This window comes from Oncorhynchus mykiss, chromosome 3 (assembly GCF_057628025.1).
Source record: "Oncorhynchus mykiss isolate SJ-2025 chromosome 3, ASM5762802v1, whole genome shotgun sequence".
NCBI lineage: Eukaryota > Metazoa > Chordata > Actinopteri > Salmoniformes > Salmonidae > Oncorhynchus > Oncorhynchus mykiss.
Window position 1 is genome coordinate 17,022,714 of NC_143024.1, and position 21,485 is coordinate 17,044,198.

Consider the following 21,485-nt stretch of genomic DNA (forward strand, 5'->3'; position numbering starts at 1 on the left):
ATGCAAAAGTAACTGAACGTAATCTGTTAGTTTGGGTAATTCAAAAGTTACGCTACGGATTACAATGACACTTAACTAGTAACGGATTACATTTAGAAAGTAACCTACCCGACCCTGTTTATGATTATTGATTTGACACCAGGCAAAGTCCCATACCAATTATTGCATACAATAAAACTCTTATTCCTGTCACTGTGTGTAAATATTAACCAACCTACTACTTTACAGTCTTGTTTGAGTTTCTATGGTATTGGTCCCACAAGCTCAGACATGCTCTCCCATTCTCACTCAGTTTCAGTACATTGTATAAAAACTTCATACTTCCTCCTGTTTACCACACAACTGATAGTTAGTAGTAAATGGTGAAATGACATTAAAGTTTGTGATCATGTAAGTATTGATGACAGAGGGGGGAATTACCCACTTGCAGTGTACAATGTAAGACGGGAACGATTAATGGCTGTGATCCATTTATGTGTCTATTATTGTTAAACATCCCAGGTTGGGTGCATATTTATGATACCTTTGATTGTTCCGAAAAAATATTTAATATTTTATTGACAGGCAAAAAATTAAACCGTTACAGAGTAGTTCATATTTGCACTGGCGTACCCCCCCCCCTCTCTCTCCAAAAGAAAAGGTGGGTACGTCCTGAAGGTCAGCCCCCCCTCCTCCTCTCCAAAAGAAAAGGTGGGTACGTCCTGAAGGTCAGCCCCCCCTCCCCAGATAACATATGAACATGTCATAAGCCATGGCAAAAAAAATTAAAATGACAGGAAATTAGCTGCTAAACTTCAACCTTTTCTCTCAGCCTCAGAGCAAAATGTGTAGAATAGCAGGAAATGTGCTTAAAAAATGCACATTTCTCTCTGTCCCATGGCAATGTGTGTAGAATTGCAGGAAATTAGCTTTAAAACAGCAACATTCTCTCTCAGCCTCATGGCAATATAGCATGAGATTAGTTATAAAACTGCCTATTTTTCTTTGCCCGATGGCAAAATGTGTAAAATTGTACGACATTAGCCGTTTCCCCCCTCAACAAAAAATATGCAACTGCGGTACGCCACTAATTCTGTCACATTGTTTACCTACAACTGCAAAAGACGATTTTTTAGATTTCATATATGTCACAATTCAGTTAAACTGTTGTCCTTTGACGTACAGGAATGTTCCGGTAGCCACTCCCAACAGTCCCAGAGTCAGGCCCACTCCACAGAATACAGCAGGACCAGCACTGGACCCACTCACCTCATGTATCTTATACTCTGGGGGACAAGAGGAGAGCGGTGCCATCAAAACATTGAAGAAATACATATTTCAACTATTATATATTACAGTGGCAATAGTTTATGAGGAAACATTACCCTGAGTTTCAGATTTTATTATATCTGATAGGCTTCCAAAGACCCAATATAATTTAATAAATACCCTATTTAGAGAAACAGTTTCTCACCCCAGAACCTGGTTTTGGGGTCCTCCAAGGCTGTGTGCTCCACAGTGCAGGCATAGACATCCCCCTCCTGTGGAGTGAAACTCAGGCTGGAGAACTGGTGGAACGTTCCATCTTTATTAGGATAGTACCGACTGAGAGACGCTCCCTCAGTCACCTCCAGGCCATTCTTGGTCCAGTTGACTTTGACAGGCGGGGGGTAGAAATGATTGGCAAAGCAGATAAGGGTGTTCTCCACCCCCAGCACCTCCTCAGCCCTGGGGTAGATGGTGCTCTCAGGGGCATCTGGGGGGGGGGGGGGGGGGGGATACAACCACTAGCTTTAAAATCAATCTCTCACTGTAATAAATAAATGTCACTTTTCATCTTCGTTTTAATTATTGTCATAAAGTTGATTTGCTCTTTACCTTTTACCTCAGGTGGACACTTTTCTTCTAATATCCAAAGAGCCAAGGCATCCTGACACAATCGTCTGCCTTTAACGGCATTCTTGTAGAAGTTACGAACAGTGGAGCTTGGGAATGGCCCCAGGAACTCAGGCAATGTCCAAACTTCCTGTCCACTCTGGAAGTCAGCATATACCACTTCCTCCCCATCCACCTGAAGCTCTGCCTCCGCCTCCACCTTTGTATTCTCAAGACAGCCCTGCACATAGACGGTCTCATGAGGAACTGGAAACCCAAACAGATAACATACAAGTTCAGTTGAGTGATAAATACACCAAATCATTTACATCAGCTTCAATCTTTACAAAGTGATTGAACCAAATATTGGTTCAAAGTCTATTTTAAACCGTTATCACACTTCATATACCCAGTACCTTGAATAAATTAATATGACCCTGGCCCTAATTCAATTGGCATTAAAATCAATAAAAGACTTACTTTCTGCCGAAGTGCAGACGACCGCAGTAAGAACGACAATAGCCACAGAGAGGTTCATCTCTCAGTTCGTGAGCGTGTGGGAGAACTCTGCCGAGAACAAGGCACTGACAACTCCAGTGCTGGTTCTTCCTCTCGTTTACAGATACTACTGCTGAACATGCATTACCTAGACTAGAACCAATCAGAACATTTATTTCACTCTCACTCTGTATCCAGGAGGAAACAGTTTACAGACCAGATGCCTCATTTATAAAACTGGGCGGGGGATTCACGTCAAAAGGTGGCGTACGGACAAAACACAGAAAGTGTTTACATACAAAAATATTCCGATTTTTAACAGTGCGTATGCACGTCCCACGCCGGTTTTCCGTTAGAAATCACAATCAACTCGAAATTTTTACATGTGGCGGACGCTGTGAATGCTACTGGCTCAGAAATGAAAAGGTGGTCCGACAAAAGTGGAGGTCAAAAGGTGCATCGCCTTACAGTGTTCTGCCACGGCGGAGGAAAGGACACCGGAGTTCAACCCCCTTGCCGGTATTATAGGGGAATCCCCCCTGAGTAGTGACGGAGGGGGACACGGACATGCAAGACGCACCGGATGATTCAGGTACGTAAATAGTATTCACACGTTTGAAAATAATAAAGCAGATGCATTCAAGTTGTTTAAACATTTACACATTCTATTGTTTTTAGTCTGCGTGTTCCAGTGGGGTCGGTCGGTGGCGGAGCAGGAGCTGAGTGTTCCAGTGGGGTCGATCGGTGGCGGAGCAGGAGCTGAGTGTCCCCAGCCCCGGCGTCTCCACTGCACCTTGTGCGTCAACCCTCCAGCGGCCGTGTCCCCACAGATGCAGTCCTGCAAAAGCAAACAGACACCATCAACGCTATTAACGAGGTTGCCAAGGAGTTTAAGTGCAGGCACGGCTTTGTTTCTGCTGGTGCTTCTCTGTAAAGCTGGGCCCACTACAACACAGATCCAAGAGAACAGCTCTTGGTAATGGGAACCAGCTCATAAGCCATTCCTTATCATTGGCCAGTAGATCTTGCTGGTCTCTGATAAATCGCTCTCGCCAAATCTTCCAACAGGGCCAAAGCAGCCATTGTGCGTCATTACACATTGTAATTGCATGCGTTTTAATACCCATCCATTTGATTGTCAAAGCTACCCAATTGCGTAACACCTTCAGGTGTGGTAATTACCCTGATTGTAACTGACAATGACAGGGCCATTATCACATGGACAGTTCTGCGCAACGAACATGTGATAACAATATGAAACCGTGTACTCGTATCTGCCCGACTGAGGCATCGTGAACGGCTTCAGTTTAAACAGAATTTGGACTGTTTCCATTAGTATTTATGAGAATACATTTCATAACATGCATGTATTGTTTAATAATTACAGATCCAATTAAATGATTCCCGATTAAACTGGACAACATGAGGGGTTCTTTGCAAAAACATATCTCCGTTTGTATTTATCCTAACTCATACCATGAGGTAATATTTCGATTTATTTCACACATTGGTATTAATTTTAAAGCGTTTCTTGAGATTCCATCCTTCTGCCATCGGAGTCGCAGTTTCTCATTTCTCGAGTTAGTGCGTGTACATGTGGGCCAAAGTGTCCATTGAGGACCGCACATTCTCCCGTCAAGTTTGTTTTTTTATAAATCAAAGTTTGCTTAAAGTGACGTACGCCTTTTGTGCGTAGCAACGTTTATAGAGGACTATGGCACTATATTTAAGCAATAAGGCACAAAGGGGTGTAGCTTATGGCCAATATACCACGGCAAGAGCTGTTCTTATGCGCAAAGAGGAGTGCCTGGATACAGCCCTTAGCCGTGGGATATTGGCCATATACCACAACCACCAAGGTGACTTATTGCTATTATAAACTGGTTACCAACGTAACTCGAGCAGTAAAAATACATGTTATCATACCAGTGGTATATGGTCTGATATACCACAGCTGTCAGCCAATCAGCATTCAGGACTTGAACCACAGTTTATAATCTTGTTCTAAACACTTTATACCACCAGGAGGCACTGTCACATCACCTACTGTATTTCTCTATTTTAGAAGGCAGGATAAATCCAGTCTTCTATTAGCTTTTTGATAAACCCTTTGAAATCTTGTTTGTTTTTCCTGAACCAGACAAGAATTTCATAATCAAAGCTGTCTGAATGGTCAAACACAGTTCACGGTTCAAACTAGACTGAACGATAACAGAAAGACACAAGCAGAGATCCAGCATAATCTTGTGTCTCTCTGGGTAGCTCGGTGTAATCTTTCTGCCCAACTGTCATTGATAAGCCTAAACCTTGTCTTGGGTCTTAGTATATCTCAATGTGGTACTCGATATAATTTACAATGGCGGTTCGGAAGGCTTTGTGGGATCATACCGGCAGCTATCGTTACTTGTATTTATATAAGGAGTCTGACATATTACTGAGGTGTGGCATCTGCATTGTAGCCAGTCGGGGTGTGGTAATTAAATAGCATATTCTCTGAGTTGCTATACAAGAAAGGCTCCATAGCTCAGTGGTTAGAGCACTGGTCTTGTAAACCAGGGGTCGCGAGTTCAATTCTCGCTGGGGCCTGACATATTTTGGCCCAGCTGATTTGTGACCCTGAGGCCAGTAGCACCTGTTGTCACACAGCAGCAGCCATTTTACTGTTGCTCTCTACAGTTAGCCAGCAACTCAAACTAACCCAGCCCTGGAAAACACATTAGGAAGTCTCTTCTCTACTTCATCTCCCAGTCTTGCTCCCAAGCAAAAAAATAACAGCATCTAAAAGAGAAAGTCATCTTTTAAAGCTGTCAAATCTCATTACAGCAGGTGATTACAGAATGTGGCACAACTAGTTTATTCAGTAAGGATGATAAGTATTTTGTTTTTTATATACATTAAAAAACAGGTAACAATATGTTGAGTGTTATCTTACAGAGGGCAGATAAAACAAGTAGCAACACTATCATCATACAGCAACATAACAAACAAATATGATTACAGACAGATCAAGGAGCAATCATCATAGGAAGGTCAAGTTATTCACTCTATTGTTTTTCCTGTAGACAGCCAACTCAGATGTGTAGACAGGTAGCTAGCTCAAAAGGTCTGTGTAGACAATAGCTAGCTCAAAAGGTCTGTGTAGACAGTAGCTAGCTCAAAAGGTCTGTGTAGACAATAGCTAGCTCAAAAGGTCTGTGTAGACAGTAGCTAGCTCAAAATGTCTGTGTAGACAGTAGCTAGTTCAAAATGTGTGTGTAGACATCCCCATCATGACGTTAGCCAGATTGGGAGTGATAGTCTCTCGACACTAGAGGCGCTTCCTTTGTTGTCGAAAGGGGGCCAAAGGTATCCATTGGATCCCTCTCTCTGTAACAGTCCCTGTTGGTCCCTCTCCCTGAGAGTCCCAGACACCTCCTAGACATTGTTCCCCATGATGGTTTAATGTCCCTCCCAGGCCATGACAGACACGCTGAACTCCCATCTCCCAGCAGGCCTTGCGGTCAGGGTACAATGCAGGTGGCCTTGCGGAGCGCCAGGTAACCGGTGACGGCGTCAGTGGGGAGCAGGCGCAGGAAGGAGAACTCCTCAGATGACGTGAACCTCAGCTTGGTCTGGGGGTCAGTGTAGTTCGCCTGACACATGGACACATAGCATAATGCAGAGTGAGTGTGTGTGTGTGTGTAGTTCACCTGACACATACAAAATGACAACAGCTCACAGAGAGTCCATAAACATGTGTGAAGACTGTGTGTGTGTGTCAGTTACTCACAGAGAGTCCATAAACATGTGTGAAGACTGTGTGTGTGTCAGTTACTCACAGGGAGTCCAGAGATGTCTGAGTATTTCTTGGCTGGCTTCAAGGAGGGAGGGGCATCGATGCTGTAGTCTGAACACAGCAGGCTCAAAGGTCAAATTCAGGCAATCAGAGAAGGCTCAGAAAGAATCAGGTCATGTGTAATACTGCACAGAGAAGTAGCTTATAGTTACACAGCCGTCTGTTAAAATCCCCAAAATGGGTCTTCATTTTCACAGTAAACATCTGTTAAAGCAGAAACATTGACCCAAAACATCTTTCATACACAAAGTCAGACACACTCACAATTGGGGTCATTGATCTTCCAGGGTAGAGTCCGTTCCACTGCCAGAATCTGTTTCAGGTTTTTCCAGGTCCGGTTCTTTTTTCCTGCTGCAGCTCCCCCTATCCCTGAATGCTGTAGAAAGGGGGGAGAGAGGAGTGAGGCGAAGACAAGTGAGGGAAAGACAGAAAATGCTCTATCAACCAGTTATCATTTCACAAGTGTTCCCCCCCAGTCTGCTCACCACAAATATTGGGTCTTTGAAGGGCAGGGGTTTGGCTGCTGGTTCCGTTGTGGCTGGACCTACAGCGTCAGACACGCCCACTGCCTTCCCCTCAGACACCGCCTCCACTGCAGTCACCTACAGGGTCAGTTTAGCAGAATGCAACATTTTGGAATGTTTAGATAGAAATATGCCAATGTAACAGATGTGAAATGGCTAGCTAGTTAGCGGTGGTGCACGCTAATAGCGTTTCAATTGGTGACATCACTTGCTCTGAGACCTTGAAGTAGTGGTTCCCCTTGCTCTGCAAGAGCCGAGGCTTTTGTGGAGGGATGGGTAACGATGCTTCGTGGGTGTCAGTTGTTGATGTGTGCAGAGGGTCCCTGGTTTGATCCCGGGTATGGGGGAGGGGACGGACTAAAGTTATACTGTTACACTATGTTTATACAACATGCCTCTCTGACATGTAAATAAGTGATCATGTAGGCTCTATTCATGGCATTTCTATCTGCAACGTTGTTTGGCAACTGAACTTGGCCCAGGGGACAGCTCAGCTGTTACATAACTAGCTAGATCAACCAGTTTGGACAAAGTGCAGCCAGCATTACAACCATTATGTAATCTCCCTACTTTTCAAGTTTTTGAGTGATCTTTGGTGTTTCGAAAAACAAAAAAGAGATTAGAGTTTTTGACTGCAGAACGTAGATCATAGTTTTCACTGGGACTGATCTGGAGATGATGAATAAGAGGTTAAAAAGTGGTGAAGTGAGGCTTTAACCGGGCACCCTAGTCATGGACTGTTCTCTCTACTACCTCAAGCCTAGGTCCAAAAGGCTTCTTAACAGCTTCTACCCCCCAATCCATAAGACTCCTGAACAGCTAATCAAAGGGCTACCCAGACCCCTCTTTTACACTGCTGACACTCTGTTTATTACCTATACATAGTCACTTTAACTCTACCTACATGTACATATTACCTCAACTAACCGGTGCCCCCGCACATTGACCCCGCACTTGATATTTATTTATTTATTATATTGATATTGTTATTTTACTGCTGCGGTTTAATTATTTGTTACTTTGATTTTCTTTTTTTTTCTTTTTTACTTAACTTCTTAAAGCATTGTTGATTAAGGGCTTGTAAGTAATCATTTCACTGTAAGGTCTACCTACGCCTGTTGTATTCGGCGCATGCGACAAATACAATTTGATTTAACTGTATTTTTTGTAATGGGAGGACCCCTTACCACGACCAACACAATTATTGTTACTGTATCATCGAAATCAGATCAGCATTTTAATTGGTCTGTCTATTCCTCTGCGTATGTAGTAGCTAGCTAACTAACTAACTAGCTTCGGGGAAACTACCTGTGCTTGTGTCGGGTTTGCGATGGGCTGAAATTTCTTCTTCTTGCTGTTGTTCCCACTGGCCAGTACAGCAGGAGAGATGGCGGTGTTAGCAGGTCTCTTCTTACCGCGGAGCCCGGCCAGGTTAGAAGCCAAAGCCAACACCAACGTCTGTGTTTTACCAGCTGGCGAAGCCGTTACCCTGACCGCCCCTTCTACACCCGGGCTATGGTTCGGAGAAGCCATTTCTCTGTAAATGATTTACGCAAAAAAAAACGGTTAAAATGTTCATAAACACATGTTATTGTCATTGAAAATATTTTTCGCGTAATCGTAATCACTTCCGGGTCAAAACTAGTTCTAACGGCCTTCTTCTTTAAGGTTTTATTGCCGCCACCTACTGTTTGTCTTTTTGTCAGCCTACTATTCTGCATTATTAATTCATTGCGCTGTGAAGAATTTCCCTACCAACTAACCCAACAACCTCACCACCACCACAGGACCCATTTCCCCCCAGCCAGCTGGTCTCTGTCTTATATTATTGTGTGGCCTACGCAGCATTCATTATATCCAACAAAAACAGCTCCATATCTACACTATAGGTAAATAACTTAGCAATATTTCATTAAGTTTTGCCAGCAAGATTGATCTATTAGAATATTCAGGAAGATGGTCAAGCAAGACTGATAGAGGGATAGGTGAACATACATTATACCAGGGCAGGTAGGCTACAGGTAGAGAGGCAGGCAGAGGATGACGATGTAGGTCTACAGCAAGAGGTTTAAAAAGATCGCCCAACTAGGTAATCAATAATGATCAATTATTCCATTATCATTCTGTCACTGCATGACAATGCACATTTGTTACAGCCAACAACCATTTGTTATTGTCTTTGAAGCCAAAAACAAGACATGCATTTGTGGGAAATGCTCTAAAAAGCAAGTTGTTCAGTTGTTTATTTTCATACCAATAGGCTTACGTGAAACCAAAATTGCACTAGCCTACTGGGTGAATAAATGAAAATAACAATTAGGCATACAGTTATCACAACAGATATTTTTAAATAGCAACAAAACAGCTTTTGGTTTCGAATGGTCACCATCAACGAGGGCCCCCCACCTCCCAATTAATTTAACCTCTGGCAATCAGATTAGAACAAGGTTTACAAGGCCATGTTCAAATGCCAACGTCAAATCCAAAGCAATTGGCGCACTGCCTAATCAGCTGACAGGCAAAGAAAATGGCACTGTCTCTGCACTCTGTTTTCTAAAAGTGACAGAAAATGGCACTGTCTCTGCACTCTGTTTTCTAAAAGTGACAGAAAATGGCACTGTCTCTGCACTCTGTTTTCTAAAAGTGACAGAAAATGGCACTGTCTCTGCACTCTGTTTTCTAAAAGTGACAGAACATGGCACTGTCTCTGCACTCTGCTTTCTAAAAGTGACAGAAAATGGCACTGTCTCTGCACTCTGCTTTCTAAAAGTGACAGAAAATGGCACTGTCTCTGCACTCTGCTTTCTAAAAGTGACAGAAAATGGCACTGTCTCTGCACTCTGTTTTCTAAAAGTGACAGAAAATGGCACTGTCTCTGCACTCTGTTTTCTAAAAGTGACAGAAAATGGCACTGTCTCTGCACTCTGTTTTCTAAAAGTGACAGAAAACGTGCACAGGCTGGGAGCTGCTCTATTTTTGTATTTATTAATAGTTATTTTATTGTGATTTTTAAGGGGGTGCTGCAGCACCCTCAGCACCCCTACTTCCCGTGGCTGTGCTCTGACTACTCTGATCCTGGCAACTTTAACATGCCTCTCTCACCTGACATTTCCAATCGCCAGCACCATGGGTCCCCCAATGTTTACACACACCACTTTTTTCACCGTTTCCACACATTCCTTTGTGTCATGTGAGAAGTGTCCAGGAGGACATCTAGGAATCTCCCACCTACACACTGCTGCAACATGAGCTTAACATCTGAAATAAACTTAGTGGGTTCTGCACAAATGGTCTCACAGGATAACTGACACATCCTAACTTAACTTCATCAGGTAAAGACTCTGCATCAAAACTCAGCAGGACAGACAGTCATCTGTGTTTCACCATGCTCTCCACCGGCTATGAGTCACACCAAGCGGCGGGCGTCATACACCGGGAATCTACCCCAGTGCTACCCCAGTTATCACTCCTTTCAACGGTTCCAACCTTTGGGATATGGAGGTGTCATAATACCCATAAAACCTAGCGGTCAAACACGGAAATGGTTCCAATTGTTATGTTTCACTATATTGGATCACTCCAATATATTGGTATCCGGTATCACGCCGCGGAGGAGGGATACATCCGAGGTGAGGATTTACAGATTTACTCCCGTGTACACCGGTGTCACGGCTGGGGTCCGTACCTATATATAGACCCCATTGCCTCGGCACACGTTCTCTACATCATTTTTGAGGCGCACCAGCACCGTAGAGGATTGGAGTGATCCATATAGTTCACATAACCGTGGTTACATACGTAACCTTCGTTATGTTTCACTATATTGGATTACTCCAATATATCGGTATACCCGTACCAGATTAGTCGGTGCTAGAGGGACCTGGCCAGCCAGCAACGAAGTCCCAGTGCGGGACCGAGACGCATGGGCCGTCAGTGTGGAAGGGGGGTCCCGACACAGTCCCCGGAAGGGGAGGCAACGCCCAGGACCGTTGAACCAACCGCAGAAGGAGGTGCCACATTTACCCGATAGTACCTAGAAAAGGTGCAAGAGGAAGCCCAGCTGGCCGCAGCACCGATCTCATCGAGGGGCACTCCTCTCAGTAGAGCCCAGGACGCAGTCACACCTCGTGTTGAATGTGCCATTACAGATCCCAGCACTGGCATGCAAGACAGATTTTAGAAACACTTAAAGTAAGGGCTGTATTTATATTTGGCTCTATTTAGGCTACGATTCAAAAATTCTAATTAGCGTCAAAGTAGACATAATATAAGACTACAAATCCCTGCAAGCTCCTGCACGTCATCTCTAGGAAGTCACCTTTGCTAACAGGTACATTTAAAGAAATGTAGCCAATTTACTCATTACTACATTAGATAGTTAATCCAGAGATTCTTACCTTTGCCTCTATTCAGCAGTCTTGTCCAGATCTTGATGGCATTTGTAGTTCTTTGTGATGGCCACATTATCAGCAAATTAACATTTCATTTGTTGGGGGTAAACACAGGCGAATACACTGATAAAAGCTTGTCCAAGAGACATTTACATGGTTATTAAAACGTCATGCCAGGGTAAGCCTACACAAAACATAGTTCTTATTTTGTGTTTCTAAAATCTCCTGTGAGAAAAATGAATGGTGGAAAAAAATGATTGGAACCATTTCCTTGTTTTGTAGGTTTTATGGGTATTATGACTCATAATGTGGTACTCTATTAGCATCTCCCTAACACAGGGGTAAACTACTCCATTTATACTTCCGCAAACTTTCCAAGAGGCCTTCAAAATAAAAGTATTCTTTTTTGTGTGAATTACTGGCAGACTAGAGGCTGTGTTGCGTATTGCTGCATTTTGCAGGCTGTTGTGCACATTTTGGTCCACAGAAAATGGAGGAAGGGGAAATGTTACATTTCACCACCATCTAAGCCTGCACCTATACACTTGCCGCATTCAAAACAACTGTGAATTGGGAACTCTGAAATCTCTGACTTTAGACTTCGTTCAAGACAACTGGGAAGTTGGGGGGGAAAACAATCTCAGACTGGGAAAAATAGTTTGGAATGGTCCAAATCAGAATTCCAAGTCGGAAACTAGCGCTCCGACTTCTAGCGCTCCGACTTTCCGGCCTGAAGATCACTGACGTCATGATTTGACCTTTGAGTTCCCAGTTATCTTAAAGCACCAACTATCCCGCCAAAAAAGAACCCACCACCCCATCACACTACTTTCACACTAAACGATCCTACATCAGGCCTGGGAGGATGGAACCCCTTCTTTCAAGACTCCCTGTAGATCTTCTGCACTAAAATCTATCACCCCCCAAATATTTATCCCTGCTGCAACTACCACATCTATCTTCTGTGATTTCTGCACCATCAGCATAGAGCGGTTGATCACAATGGCTAGAAATGCTAGAAATCCAACCTTACTAAAACTCATCCTCTCTGGATCTCTCTTCAGGCCGACTCACTGGGGGGCTCCCAGTCAAATCACTCACCCTTGGGCTCTTCCCCCCAACTCAAACTCTGGTAATCTCAACCCTTCGCTCTCTCACAGGGCTCTTTGGATCCCCAGCTGCATGGGAACATAGTCCCTTGCAAAAGTATTCATCCCTCTTGGCGTTTTTCCTATTTTGATGCATTACAACCTGTCATTTAAATGTATTTGAATTTGGATTTCATGTAATAGACATACACAAAATAGTCCAAATGGGTGAAGTGAAATTAAAAAATAACTAGTTAAAAAAAATAAAAAACTGAAAAGTGGTGCGTGCATATCTATTCACTCCCTTTACTATGAAGCCCCTAAATAAGATCTGGTGCAACCAATTACCCTCAGAAGTCACATAATTAGTTAAATACATGATCTGTCACATGATCTCAGTATATATACACCTGTTCTGAAAGGCCCCAGAGTCTGCAACATCTCTAAGTAAGGGTAACCACCAAGCAAGCAGTACCATGAAGACCAAGGAGCTCTCCAAACAGGTCAGGGACAAAGTTGTGGAGAAGTATAGATCAGGGATGGGTTATAAAAAAATATCTGAAACTTTGAACATTCCACTGAGCACCATTAAATCCATGATTAAAAAATGGAAAGAATAAGGCACCACAACAAACCTGCCAAGAGAGGGTCGCCCACCAAAACTCACGGACCAGGCAAGGAGGGCATTAATCAGAGAGGCAACAAAGAGACCAAAGATAACCCTGAAGGAGCAGCAAAGCTCCACAGCGGAGATTGGAGTATCTGTTCATAGGACCACTTTAAAGCCATACACCCCTACAGAGCCAGGCTTTACGGAGGAGTGGTCAGAAAAAAAGGCATTGCTTAAAGAAAAAAATAAGCAAACACGTTTGGTAATCGCCAAAAGGCATGTGGGAGACGGCCTGGCCTGGCCTCGACAGTCTTGGGATTTGGGATGAGTTGGACCGCAGAGTGAAGGTAAAGCAAACAACAAGTGCTCAGCATATGTGGGAACTCCTTCAAGACTGATGGAAAAGCATTCCAGGTGAAGCTGGTTGAAAGAATGCCAAGAGTGTGCAAAGCTGCCGTCAAGGCAAAGGGTGGCTACTTTGAAGAATCTCCAATATAAAATATATTTATACACGTTTAACACTTTTTTGGTTAATACTTAAACCCGGTGGCAATGTGTTATTTCAACAGATGAATCATGAAAAGACCAGTGTTGAATATTGTGTTTTATCAATGTGAATGGCAGAGGTGGAGTCTGACAAATTAGGTGAGAGGTGGAGAGGCAATCAGCTGGCAGCTGTCCAAGTGTAAACAGCTCTGGTGGGAAATGTTTCCTACTGAAAATTAGATTCATTTTTCCACCTGGCAGAGGGAGTGTGTGTCTGAAGGCAAACAATGTTGACGTGTTTGGTTATTTTTAATTACAGTATATAGAGAGAGGGGCTATAACTCCTCAAATGCACTCCTCCAATAAAGCCCTAGTCTCTTTTTCACACACACATATACACTCCTCGGTTGAAGTTTAACACTATATCTGTGTTGTTTTGCATTACAAAGATGAACTGTGTTAGTCCATGTCTAGTCAGGCGTATGCTGTGCTGGTGATGTTCCATAGAACCTTCAGTGTTCTCTCGGAGTGTTCTCCCTCATCACAAGACTCATGCAAAAACCATCAGCTCCTGGAGAGGGGAGTAGGAATCACATTTGGGCTAGGCAGTGAGTACCTGCATCCCATGAGTCAAAAACCTTGGTCCAGTCCACTTTTCAGGGCATATACTGTACAGGTGTAATTTGAAATGTCTGCTAAGAAGTTTGATGGATATTCACAGAAAACCACCATGTTATTCTGTTTGTTCCATTCTTGTTCCTTTAACGACAGTTTATTAGAGAAAATGCCATTCCTTTGCCACTTGTCAGCCAGTTATTGCCATGCAAAAGACTGCCGGTCTCACAGTAATTGACTTATTTATTTAAACACATTTAGCATCTCCTGATCTCCCCACTGTCACGGTTTTCTGTATGGGAAGGAGAGTCAGACCAAAATGCGGCGTGGCTATTGCAATCCATGTTTAATAGGACAAAGTAAACACGATCAAATACAAAAACAAAAACGCACCACGAAAACCTAAACAGCCTAATACTGGTGCAAAGTAACACAGCAACAGAACAAGGACAATCACCCACAAAACCCAACACCAAACAGGCTACCTAAATATGGTTCCCAATCAGAGACAATGAGGAACACCTGCCTCTGATTGAGAACCATATCAGGCCAAACATAGAACTAGACAAACTAGACATGTAACATAGAATGCCCACCCAGTTTACACCCTGACCAACCAAAACATAGAAACATACAAAGCAAACTATGGTCAGGGTGTGACACCCACCTACAAGCTGCTGATGCCTGCTTTTGGAACAGCTACATTTTAAAAAGTATAATAAATTAATTGAATATACAACGTCACAATAAATCAATTCTTTATTTTAGGCAGGTCTAAAGAAACAGAAGGACAGAATATGAGTTGACCTATCTGGCTTTGTGTCACGACTTCCACCACTGTTCGGGCGGCGCTCGGCGGTCGTCGTCACCAGTCTACTAGCTGCCACCGATTCCCTTTTCCTTTTCTGTTGGATATGTCTCGGTCAGTCTGACCTTGGGTTATCACCCCGAGAGTAATGGGCAGGTGGAGAGAGTGAACCAGGATGTGGGTTGGTTTCTGCGGTTGTATTGCCAGGACGGTCCAGGAGAATGGGCGAGGTAATGGTCGGAGGTGGCTCAGAACTTCCCACCACAAAAGGACCAAGCAGCGTGGTAAGGGGGACTCATGGACTTGGGAGGAAATCCTGGACGATAAAGGACCCTGGAGTCAGGCTGGGGAATATCACCGTCCCAAGGAGGAGCTGGAGGCAGCAAAGGCGGAACAGCATCGTTACGAGGGAACACGGCTAGCAAGGAAGCCCGAGAGGCAGACCCAATCTTTTTTTGGGGGGGGGGGGGGGGGGGCACAGGGAGATTGGCAGAGTCGGATTATAGACCTGAGCCAACTCCCCGTGTTTACCGTGGCGAGCGTCGTACTGGTCAGGCACGGTGTTATGCGGTGTAGCGCACGGTGTCTCCAGTGCACGTTCACAGCCCGGTGCGCTACATCCCAGCTCCCCGCATCTGCCGGGCTAGGGTGAGCATCCAGCCAGGACGGATGGTGCCGGCTCAGCGCGCCTGGTCTCCAGTGCGTCTCTTCGGCCCAGGATATCCTGCGCCGGGTCTGCGCACTGTGTCTCCGGTACGTCTGCACAGCCCAGTGCGTCCTGTGCCAGCGCCCCGCATTTGCAGGGCGAAGATAACCACCACAAAAGGAATATGTACGCTCCCCACGCTGCACCTTGGTCCACTTCCTTTGACGGCCGTGACACTATGCGCCATGCCATAGGCTGTAGGCTTGTTCATTTAGCAGACAAGACATGCTTATAAGTCCCATGCCATTATTTTATATTATATGATTTTAAAGTAAGGACATTATAAATTAACTTAGCTGAATACAATATAAATTATTTTTTTCCCATTCAGAGCTAAAGTGCGCCTATGAAATTGGTATGTTGACTATAAAATGTATAATTTGAAACAGGTCCTACTATATGCTAGTTATTTGGCAACTTTAGTTGTGAATGATACAAACCCTAGAATGTCTTACCAATCAAAAGGTGGTGCTTTGTTCCTTGCATCAGGCAGCACTAGCTGTTCTCTCCAGCTCTCATCAAGTGATAATTATTTCACCCATTAGACTATTTTTAATGAAATTTTGTCTTTACTAATATGTAAAATGAGTTTCGATTTAAAATGTCCCATTATGAAATGGGCAGAAACGGGCAAGAGGGAAATACATATCATCCGTATGCACTCGAATAGCAAATGGAGGCTACAGGTTCATTCCATGTTGGGTCGGCTACAGGTTCATTCCATGTTGGGTCGGCTACACAGGTTAGTTTTCCACGCAACAGGTGATATTGCACACAAACTCTGTATGTCATGGGCTCTCCAACCCTGTTCCTGCAGCTACCCAGTGCTTAATTTGTGAAACCAAGTGAAATCTGTTCTGGAACATGATAGTAACATGTTCTCCCAACTAAACATATTTCATTAAACTGTTGTCTGCCCCTCTCTGCGTGCTGGAGAAAGGAATGAAGGAGAGAGGGGAGGAGATGGAAATGCATTGGTTCAGATATTGTGTAGCTAAAGGTAATGTGTCAGCCTATTGATTATATAAAACATATTTAAATATGCCCTTTTACTAGGCTTTTCAAAATCATATAGAAATTCACTATAATGTAGTCTAACTCTGAATTTGTTTAATATAGACTAGACAAATGATGTACCATAGATATATTCTGTAATATGTGGCTAGGCTATGTACTGTATAACAGCACAATCATTTCTTAAATTCAGATTTAATTTTATATATTCAAATGGGTGTTTTGAATGAATCATCACCTTAGAAAGCGCTGTCCATTCCGTTGTGTTAGGCTTTGAAACAACATCCACAAAGACCATGTTTTCCATTCAGTTTCAACCATGTTGTTGAACTTCTATCTTCAAATTGAGTTTTAAAAGCACATAGTGTTTTGATGTGATTTTCCATTGCATTTGCATTGATGTCAGAGTGGTTGGAGGGACGGTAGAGCCCTGAGTACCAGGCCATTAGGACCTGATGGAGGGACGGTAGAGCCCTGAATACCAGGCCATTAGGACCTGGAGGGACGGTAGAGCCCTGAGTACCAGGCCATTAGGACCTGATGGAGGGACCGTAGAGCCCTGAGTACCAGGCCATTAAGACCTGATGGAGGGACGGTAGAGCCCTGAGTACCAGGTCATTAAGACCTGATGGAGGGACAGTAGAGCCCTGAGTACCAGGCCATTAGGACCTGGAGGGACCGTAGAGCCCTGAGTACCAGGCCATTAGCGACCTGATGATCGTTAGTGAGTTGGGTACTACTAACACATGTCCAGAGTGCATAAGAGGAGATTACACACACACACACACACACACTAAAAAGCAAATGGTCCTATTAGTAACTCAGGGAGACTAAGGCCTGTCCCCATTCTACCCTGGTATAGAGTTTCTATCCACCTCGGTGGCATGATATATGTCTTAGTGTTCATGACCATCTGAAAACATTCAGTGAGGTTATTATCTAATCTTCTTTGCCACTGCCCTCCGGCAGCAGAGGAGTTCCTCAGGCAATACTAAAGTCAATAATCCCCTTTCCACTGTACCTAACAGGTACCTGGGGTTAATGTGCCAACACGGTAAAGAACTGAGTCAGGGCTGTGGTTACTACTGTGTAATGACTGTGTTACTAAGGACTGTGGTACTGTACATGCTTACGCTGTGGTAGTTCAAACAGACTTATGCCTTTCACAAACATCTGTTACAGAGACTTGCCTGCAGGAGAGCCATCAGCTCACAGCAGCTCCCCCAGAGAAAGACCTGTCAGCATCCAGACGTCAACACAGGATGAAGATAATATAATAATATATACATAATATAATATATACATGCCATTTATATAGGCCAGATGTGCAGTAGGGTTTGTGTGTGTGAATGTGTGTGCACAACAGTGTTGCCTGTTGTGTATCTGTGAAGGAAGGAATCTGTTGAGACAGGGGAAGCCTCTGACATCTCATCCATATTACATCCCCAGCAGGATGCTGCTACATGCTACACATAAATAAGGCATTTCGGGAGACTCTGGTGCAAACAGGCATGAATGTTTTATGAACAAGGTTAAACTGTGAGCTGTAACTGTGGGGCACTGGACCCCAAAACTTCCCTGTCTTTAACAGACACATCAACTGTCAGATAACTGACTTCAAGAGATGTTTACATCAGAGCCATCTTGTTTATATTCAAACATCAGCTGCCCTCCAGCTGGAAATCTACAATACATGTTCCTGGGTGCTACAGAGGGCTCTGTACTCCACCTGGAGATCTACAATACATGTTCCTGGGTGCTACAGAAGGCTCTGTACTCCACCTGGAGATCTACAATACATGTTCCTGGGTGCTACAGAAGGCTCTGTACTCCACCTGGAGATCTACAATACATGTTCCTGGGTGCTGCAGAAGGTTCTGTATTCCACCTGGAGATCTACAATACATGTGCCTGGGTGCTACAGAAGGCTCTGTACTCCACCTGGAGATCTACAATACATGTTACATGTTCCTGGGTGCTACAGAGGGCTCTGTAATCGTATTATTGATTATATGCTCTTGCTTTCTAGTGGTCTAAATGAGTAAAAAAGATAAAAAAAAAGATATCTGCGTGTCAATCTTCAATATTCATCAACAGGACTTGCAGGCAATTATGAGATGCAGGTTGGGATTCTATTGTGCCAAATAGAATACCTCACAACATGTTACTAGGAGCCTTTCTATCCAGCTATTTCTCAATGAACACAATCTCAGTGTCACTCGGGTGTGAGAGAGGAGGGCCATGGCATGCATGCAGCCGCATCCCATATCTCTCCAATCCAAAATGAAATCTACAATCGGCTTCCTATTTCATAACAAAGCATCCTTCACTCATGCCGCCAAACTTACCCTCGTAAAACTGACTATTCTGCCGATCCTTGACTTCGGCGATGTCATTTACAAATTACCCCCCAACACTCTACTCAGCAAACTGGATGTAGTCTTTCACAGTGCCATCGGTTTTATCACCAAAGCCCAATATACTAACCACCACTGCAACCTGTATGCTCTCGTTGGCTGACCCTCACTACATATCCGTCGCCAAACCCACTAGCTCCAGGTCATCTATAAGTCTTTGCTAGGTAAAGCCCCGCCATATCTCAGCTCACTGGTCACCATAGCAACACCCACCCGTAGCACGCGCTCCAGCAGGTAATTGCACTGGTGATCCCCAAAGCCAACACTTACTTTAGCTGCCTTTCCACTCAGTTCTCTGCTGCCAATGACTGGAACAAATTGCAAAAATCTCTGAAGCTGGAGTCTTATATCTCCCTCTCTACCTTTAAGCATCAGCTGTCAGAGCCGCTTACTGTACCTGTACTCAGCCAATCTGTAAATAGCACACCCAACTACCTCATCCTCCTATTGTTACTTATCCTCTTGCTTTTTTGCACCCCAGTATCTCTACTTGCACATCATCATCTGCACATCAGTCCAGTATTAATGCTAAATTGTAATTATTTTCCCTACTCTTCTACATTTGCAAACACTGTACATTTTTCAATTTTTCTTTTCTTTTGCGTTATTGACTGTACATTTGTTTATGTGTAACTCTGTGTTGTTGTTTTTGTCGCACTGCTTTGCTTTATCTTGACCAAGTCGCAGTTGTAAATGAGATCTTGCTCTCAACTGGCCTTCCTGGTTAAATAAAGGTGAAATAAAATAAATTAATAAAAAAATAGATTTTGTTCTTGAAGGTTGTGATTTAAAAGCGGATTAATGTCACAGAGTTGATACAGTCTTCTACTCCACTGACTCTCTAGATATGAGCCAAAGATCAGACCCAGAGCCTGCAGCACCACCCCATCGATCTGTGTCAGGTGGCCTTCGACTGGCGCCGGATATGAGTGAATGATGTGTACGGTGATATGGCTGGCTCAAATGTGTGTATGTTTGAGCTAATGGATTGGGGTCAAATCCATTTCAATTCCAGTCAATTCAGAATGTAAACCAGGTTCCAATTCCACATTATGCTCATTAAAAGGCATTGAAGATCAATGGAATTTCAGGGTACTTACTGAATTGACACCGAACCTGGTGTGCTGTCTGCGTGTTAACGGAGGTGTCTCGCAAGGTGTGTGTGTGAGAGAGATATAAAGATTGATCACATCTGATGTGTGTGCTTGTGTGTGTGTTTGCCCCCAGGGAAGAGAGACCAGACCACCAGCTCATATTTCACATTCAGCTTTGGTGTCATTCCATATCAGTGGACACTGAGGGGGAGAGACAGCTGGCCTAGGAGAAGAATGGCTAACAGAATGTGAGGTCTACCCTATTGAACTTTTATGCACTGGATCAGAGTGATGCGAGTGCTAAATGACTGGATTATAAGTGTGTGGCCAATAAGCACTATGAGGCCAATAAGCACTATGAGGCCAATAAGCACTATGAGACCAATAAGCAATGAGGCCAATAAGCAATGAGGCCAATAAGCAATGAGGCCAATAAGCAACGAGGCCAATAAGCAACGAGGCCAATAAGCAACGAGGCCAATAAGCAATGAGGCCAATAAGCAATGAGGCCAATAAGCAATGAGGCCAATAAGCACCATGAGGCCAATAAGCAACGAGGCCAATAAGCAATGAGGCCAATAAGCAACAAGGCCAATAAGCACTATGAGACCAATAAGCAACAAGGCCAATAAGCACTCTGAGACCAATAAGCAACAAGGCCAATAAGCACTCTGAGACCAATAAGCAACAAGGCCAATAAGCACTCTGAGACCAATAAGCAACAAGGCCAATAAGCACTCTGAGACCAATAAGCAACAAGGCCAATAAGCACTCTGAGACCAATAAGCAACAAGGCCAATAAGCACTCTGAGACCAATAAGCAACAAGGCCAATAAGCACTCTGAGACCAATAAGCAACAAGGCCAATAAGCACTCTGAGACCAATAAGCAACAAGGCCAATAAGCACTCTGAGACCAATAAGCAACAAGGCCAATAAGCACTCTGAGACCAATAAGCAACAAGGCCAATAAGCACTCTGAGACCAATGAGCAATATGAGACCAATAAACCTGTGAGGAAAAGAGATAGCTCCCCTCCAGGAGTTTATGGTGTGCAGTAGGAGTAAGTTAGAGCTATGTTAAAGGAAGATAATTTACATTCATTCTGCCTGGACTCCATTCAGTTACACCAGAGCAGGCCTGTTATGAGAAAGGGAATTTGTGTCTGTGCAAGAGTACTCAGGGTACAACATATACAGTGCCTTAGGAAAGTATTCAGACCCCTTGACTTTATCCACATTTTGTTACGTTACAGCCTTATTCTAAAATTGATTAAACTGTATTTTTTTCCTTATCAATCCACACATAATACCCCACAATGCCAAAGCAAAAATAGGTTTATAGACATTTTTTGCAAATGTATTACAAATATAAAACGTAAAATATCACATTTACGTAAATACTCAGACCCTTTACTCAAAACTGGGGAGCGTTGCTGCACAGCTATGTTAAGGTCTCTCCAGAGATGTTCAATCGGGTTTAAGTCCGGGCTCTGGCTGGGCCACTCAAGGACATTCAGAGACTTGTCCCAAAGCCACTCCTGCGT

The 21,485-nt window shown here is 43.7% G+C and overlaps 2 protein-coding genes, 1 long non-coding RNA gene and 1 other non-coding gene across 5 annotated transcripts; 2 read left to right on the plus strand and 2 right to left on the minus strand.

Annotated features, from left to right (window-relative positions):
• Positions 1-529: 529 nt before the first annotated feature.
• On the minus strand, positions 530-3,037 carry LOC110490516 (H-2 class II histocompatibility antigen, A-Q alpha chain). The gene is made up of 4 exons (XM_090222597.1): positions 2,335-3,037; positions 1,858-2,121; positions 1,454-1,735; positions 530-1,265 (listed from the first exon to the last, which is right to left on the minus strand). The coding sequence occupies exons 1-4, from the start codon at positions 2,390-2,392 to the stop codon at positions 1,135-1,137; spliced, it is 735 nt and encodes a 244-aa protein (XP_090078723.1). The 5' UTR covers positions 2,393-3,037; the 3' UTR covers positions 530-1,134.
• On the plus strand, positions 2,381-3,795 carry LOC149984416 (uncharacterized). The gene is made up of 2 exons (XR_016492306.1): positions 2,381-2,944; positions 3,031-3,795. It is a non-coding gene; the product is annotated as an uncharacterized LOC149984416 (long non-coding RNA).
• A 1,070-nt stretch (positions 3,796-4,865) lies between these two features.
• Positions 4,866-4,938, plus strand: trnat-ugu (transfer RNA threonine (anticodon UGU)). The gene has a single exon. It is a non-coding gene; the product is annotated as a tRNA-Thr (tRNA).
• A 252-nt stretch (positions 4,939-5,190) lies between these two features.
• Positions 5,191-11,389, minus strand: LOC110535605 (INO80 complex subunit C). Of its 2 annotated transcripts, XM_090222602.1 has the most exons (6): positions 11,109-11,389; positions 8,020-8,248; positions 6,673-6,789; positions 6,452-6,563; positions 6,171-6,238; positions 5,191-5,984 (listed from the first exon to the last, which is right to left on the minus strand). In XM_090222602.1, the coding sequence occupies exons 2-6, from the start codon at positions 8,242-8,244 to the stop codon at positions 5,853-5,855; spliced, it is 654 nt and encodes a 217-aa protein (XP_090078728.1). In that variant the 5' UTR covers positions 8,245-8,248; positions 11,109-11,389; the 3' UTR covers positions 5,191-5,852. The 2 variants fall into 2 exon arrangements, 1 of the variants encoding a protein (XP_090078728.1); XR_016492307.1 differs by lacking the exon at positions 11,109-11,389 and having other exon boundaries at positions 6,171-6,312; positions 8,020-8,365.
• Between the last annotated feature and the right edge of the window lie 10,096 nt (positions 11,390-21,485).

Coding starts and splice junctions, on each gene's coding strand:
- LOC110490516 (XM_090222597.1), bottom strand. CDS start 2,392: ATGAACCTCTCTGTGGCTATTGTCGTTCTTACTGCGGTCGTCTGCACT. Junction 1,736..1,857: donor GTGTCCACCTGAGGTAAAAG/GTAAAGAGCAAA, acceptor CCCCCCCCCCAG/ATGCCCCTGAGAGCACCATC. Junction 1,266..1,453: donor CCCCAAAACCAGGTTCTGGG/GTGAGAAACTGT, acceptor CTTGTCCCCCAG/AGTATAAGATACATGAGGTG.
- LOC110535605 (XM_090222602.1), bottom strand. CDS start 8,244: ATGGCTTCTCCGAACCATAGCCCGGGTGTAGAAGGGGCGGTCAGGGTA. Junction 6,564..6,672: donor TCAAAGACCCAATATTTGTG/GTGAGCAGACTG, acceptor CCCTTTCTACAG/CATTCAGGGATAGGGGGAGC. Junction 5,985..6,170: donor CAGACATCTCTGGACTCCCT/GTGAGTAACTGA, acceptor TCCATGTGTCAG/GCGAACTACACTGACCCCCA.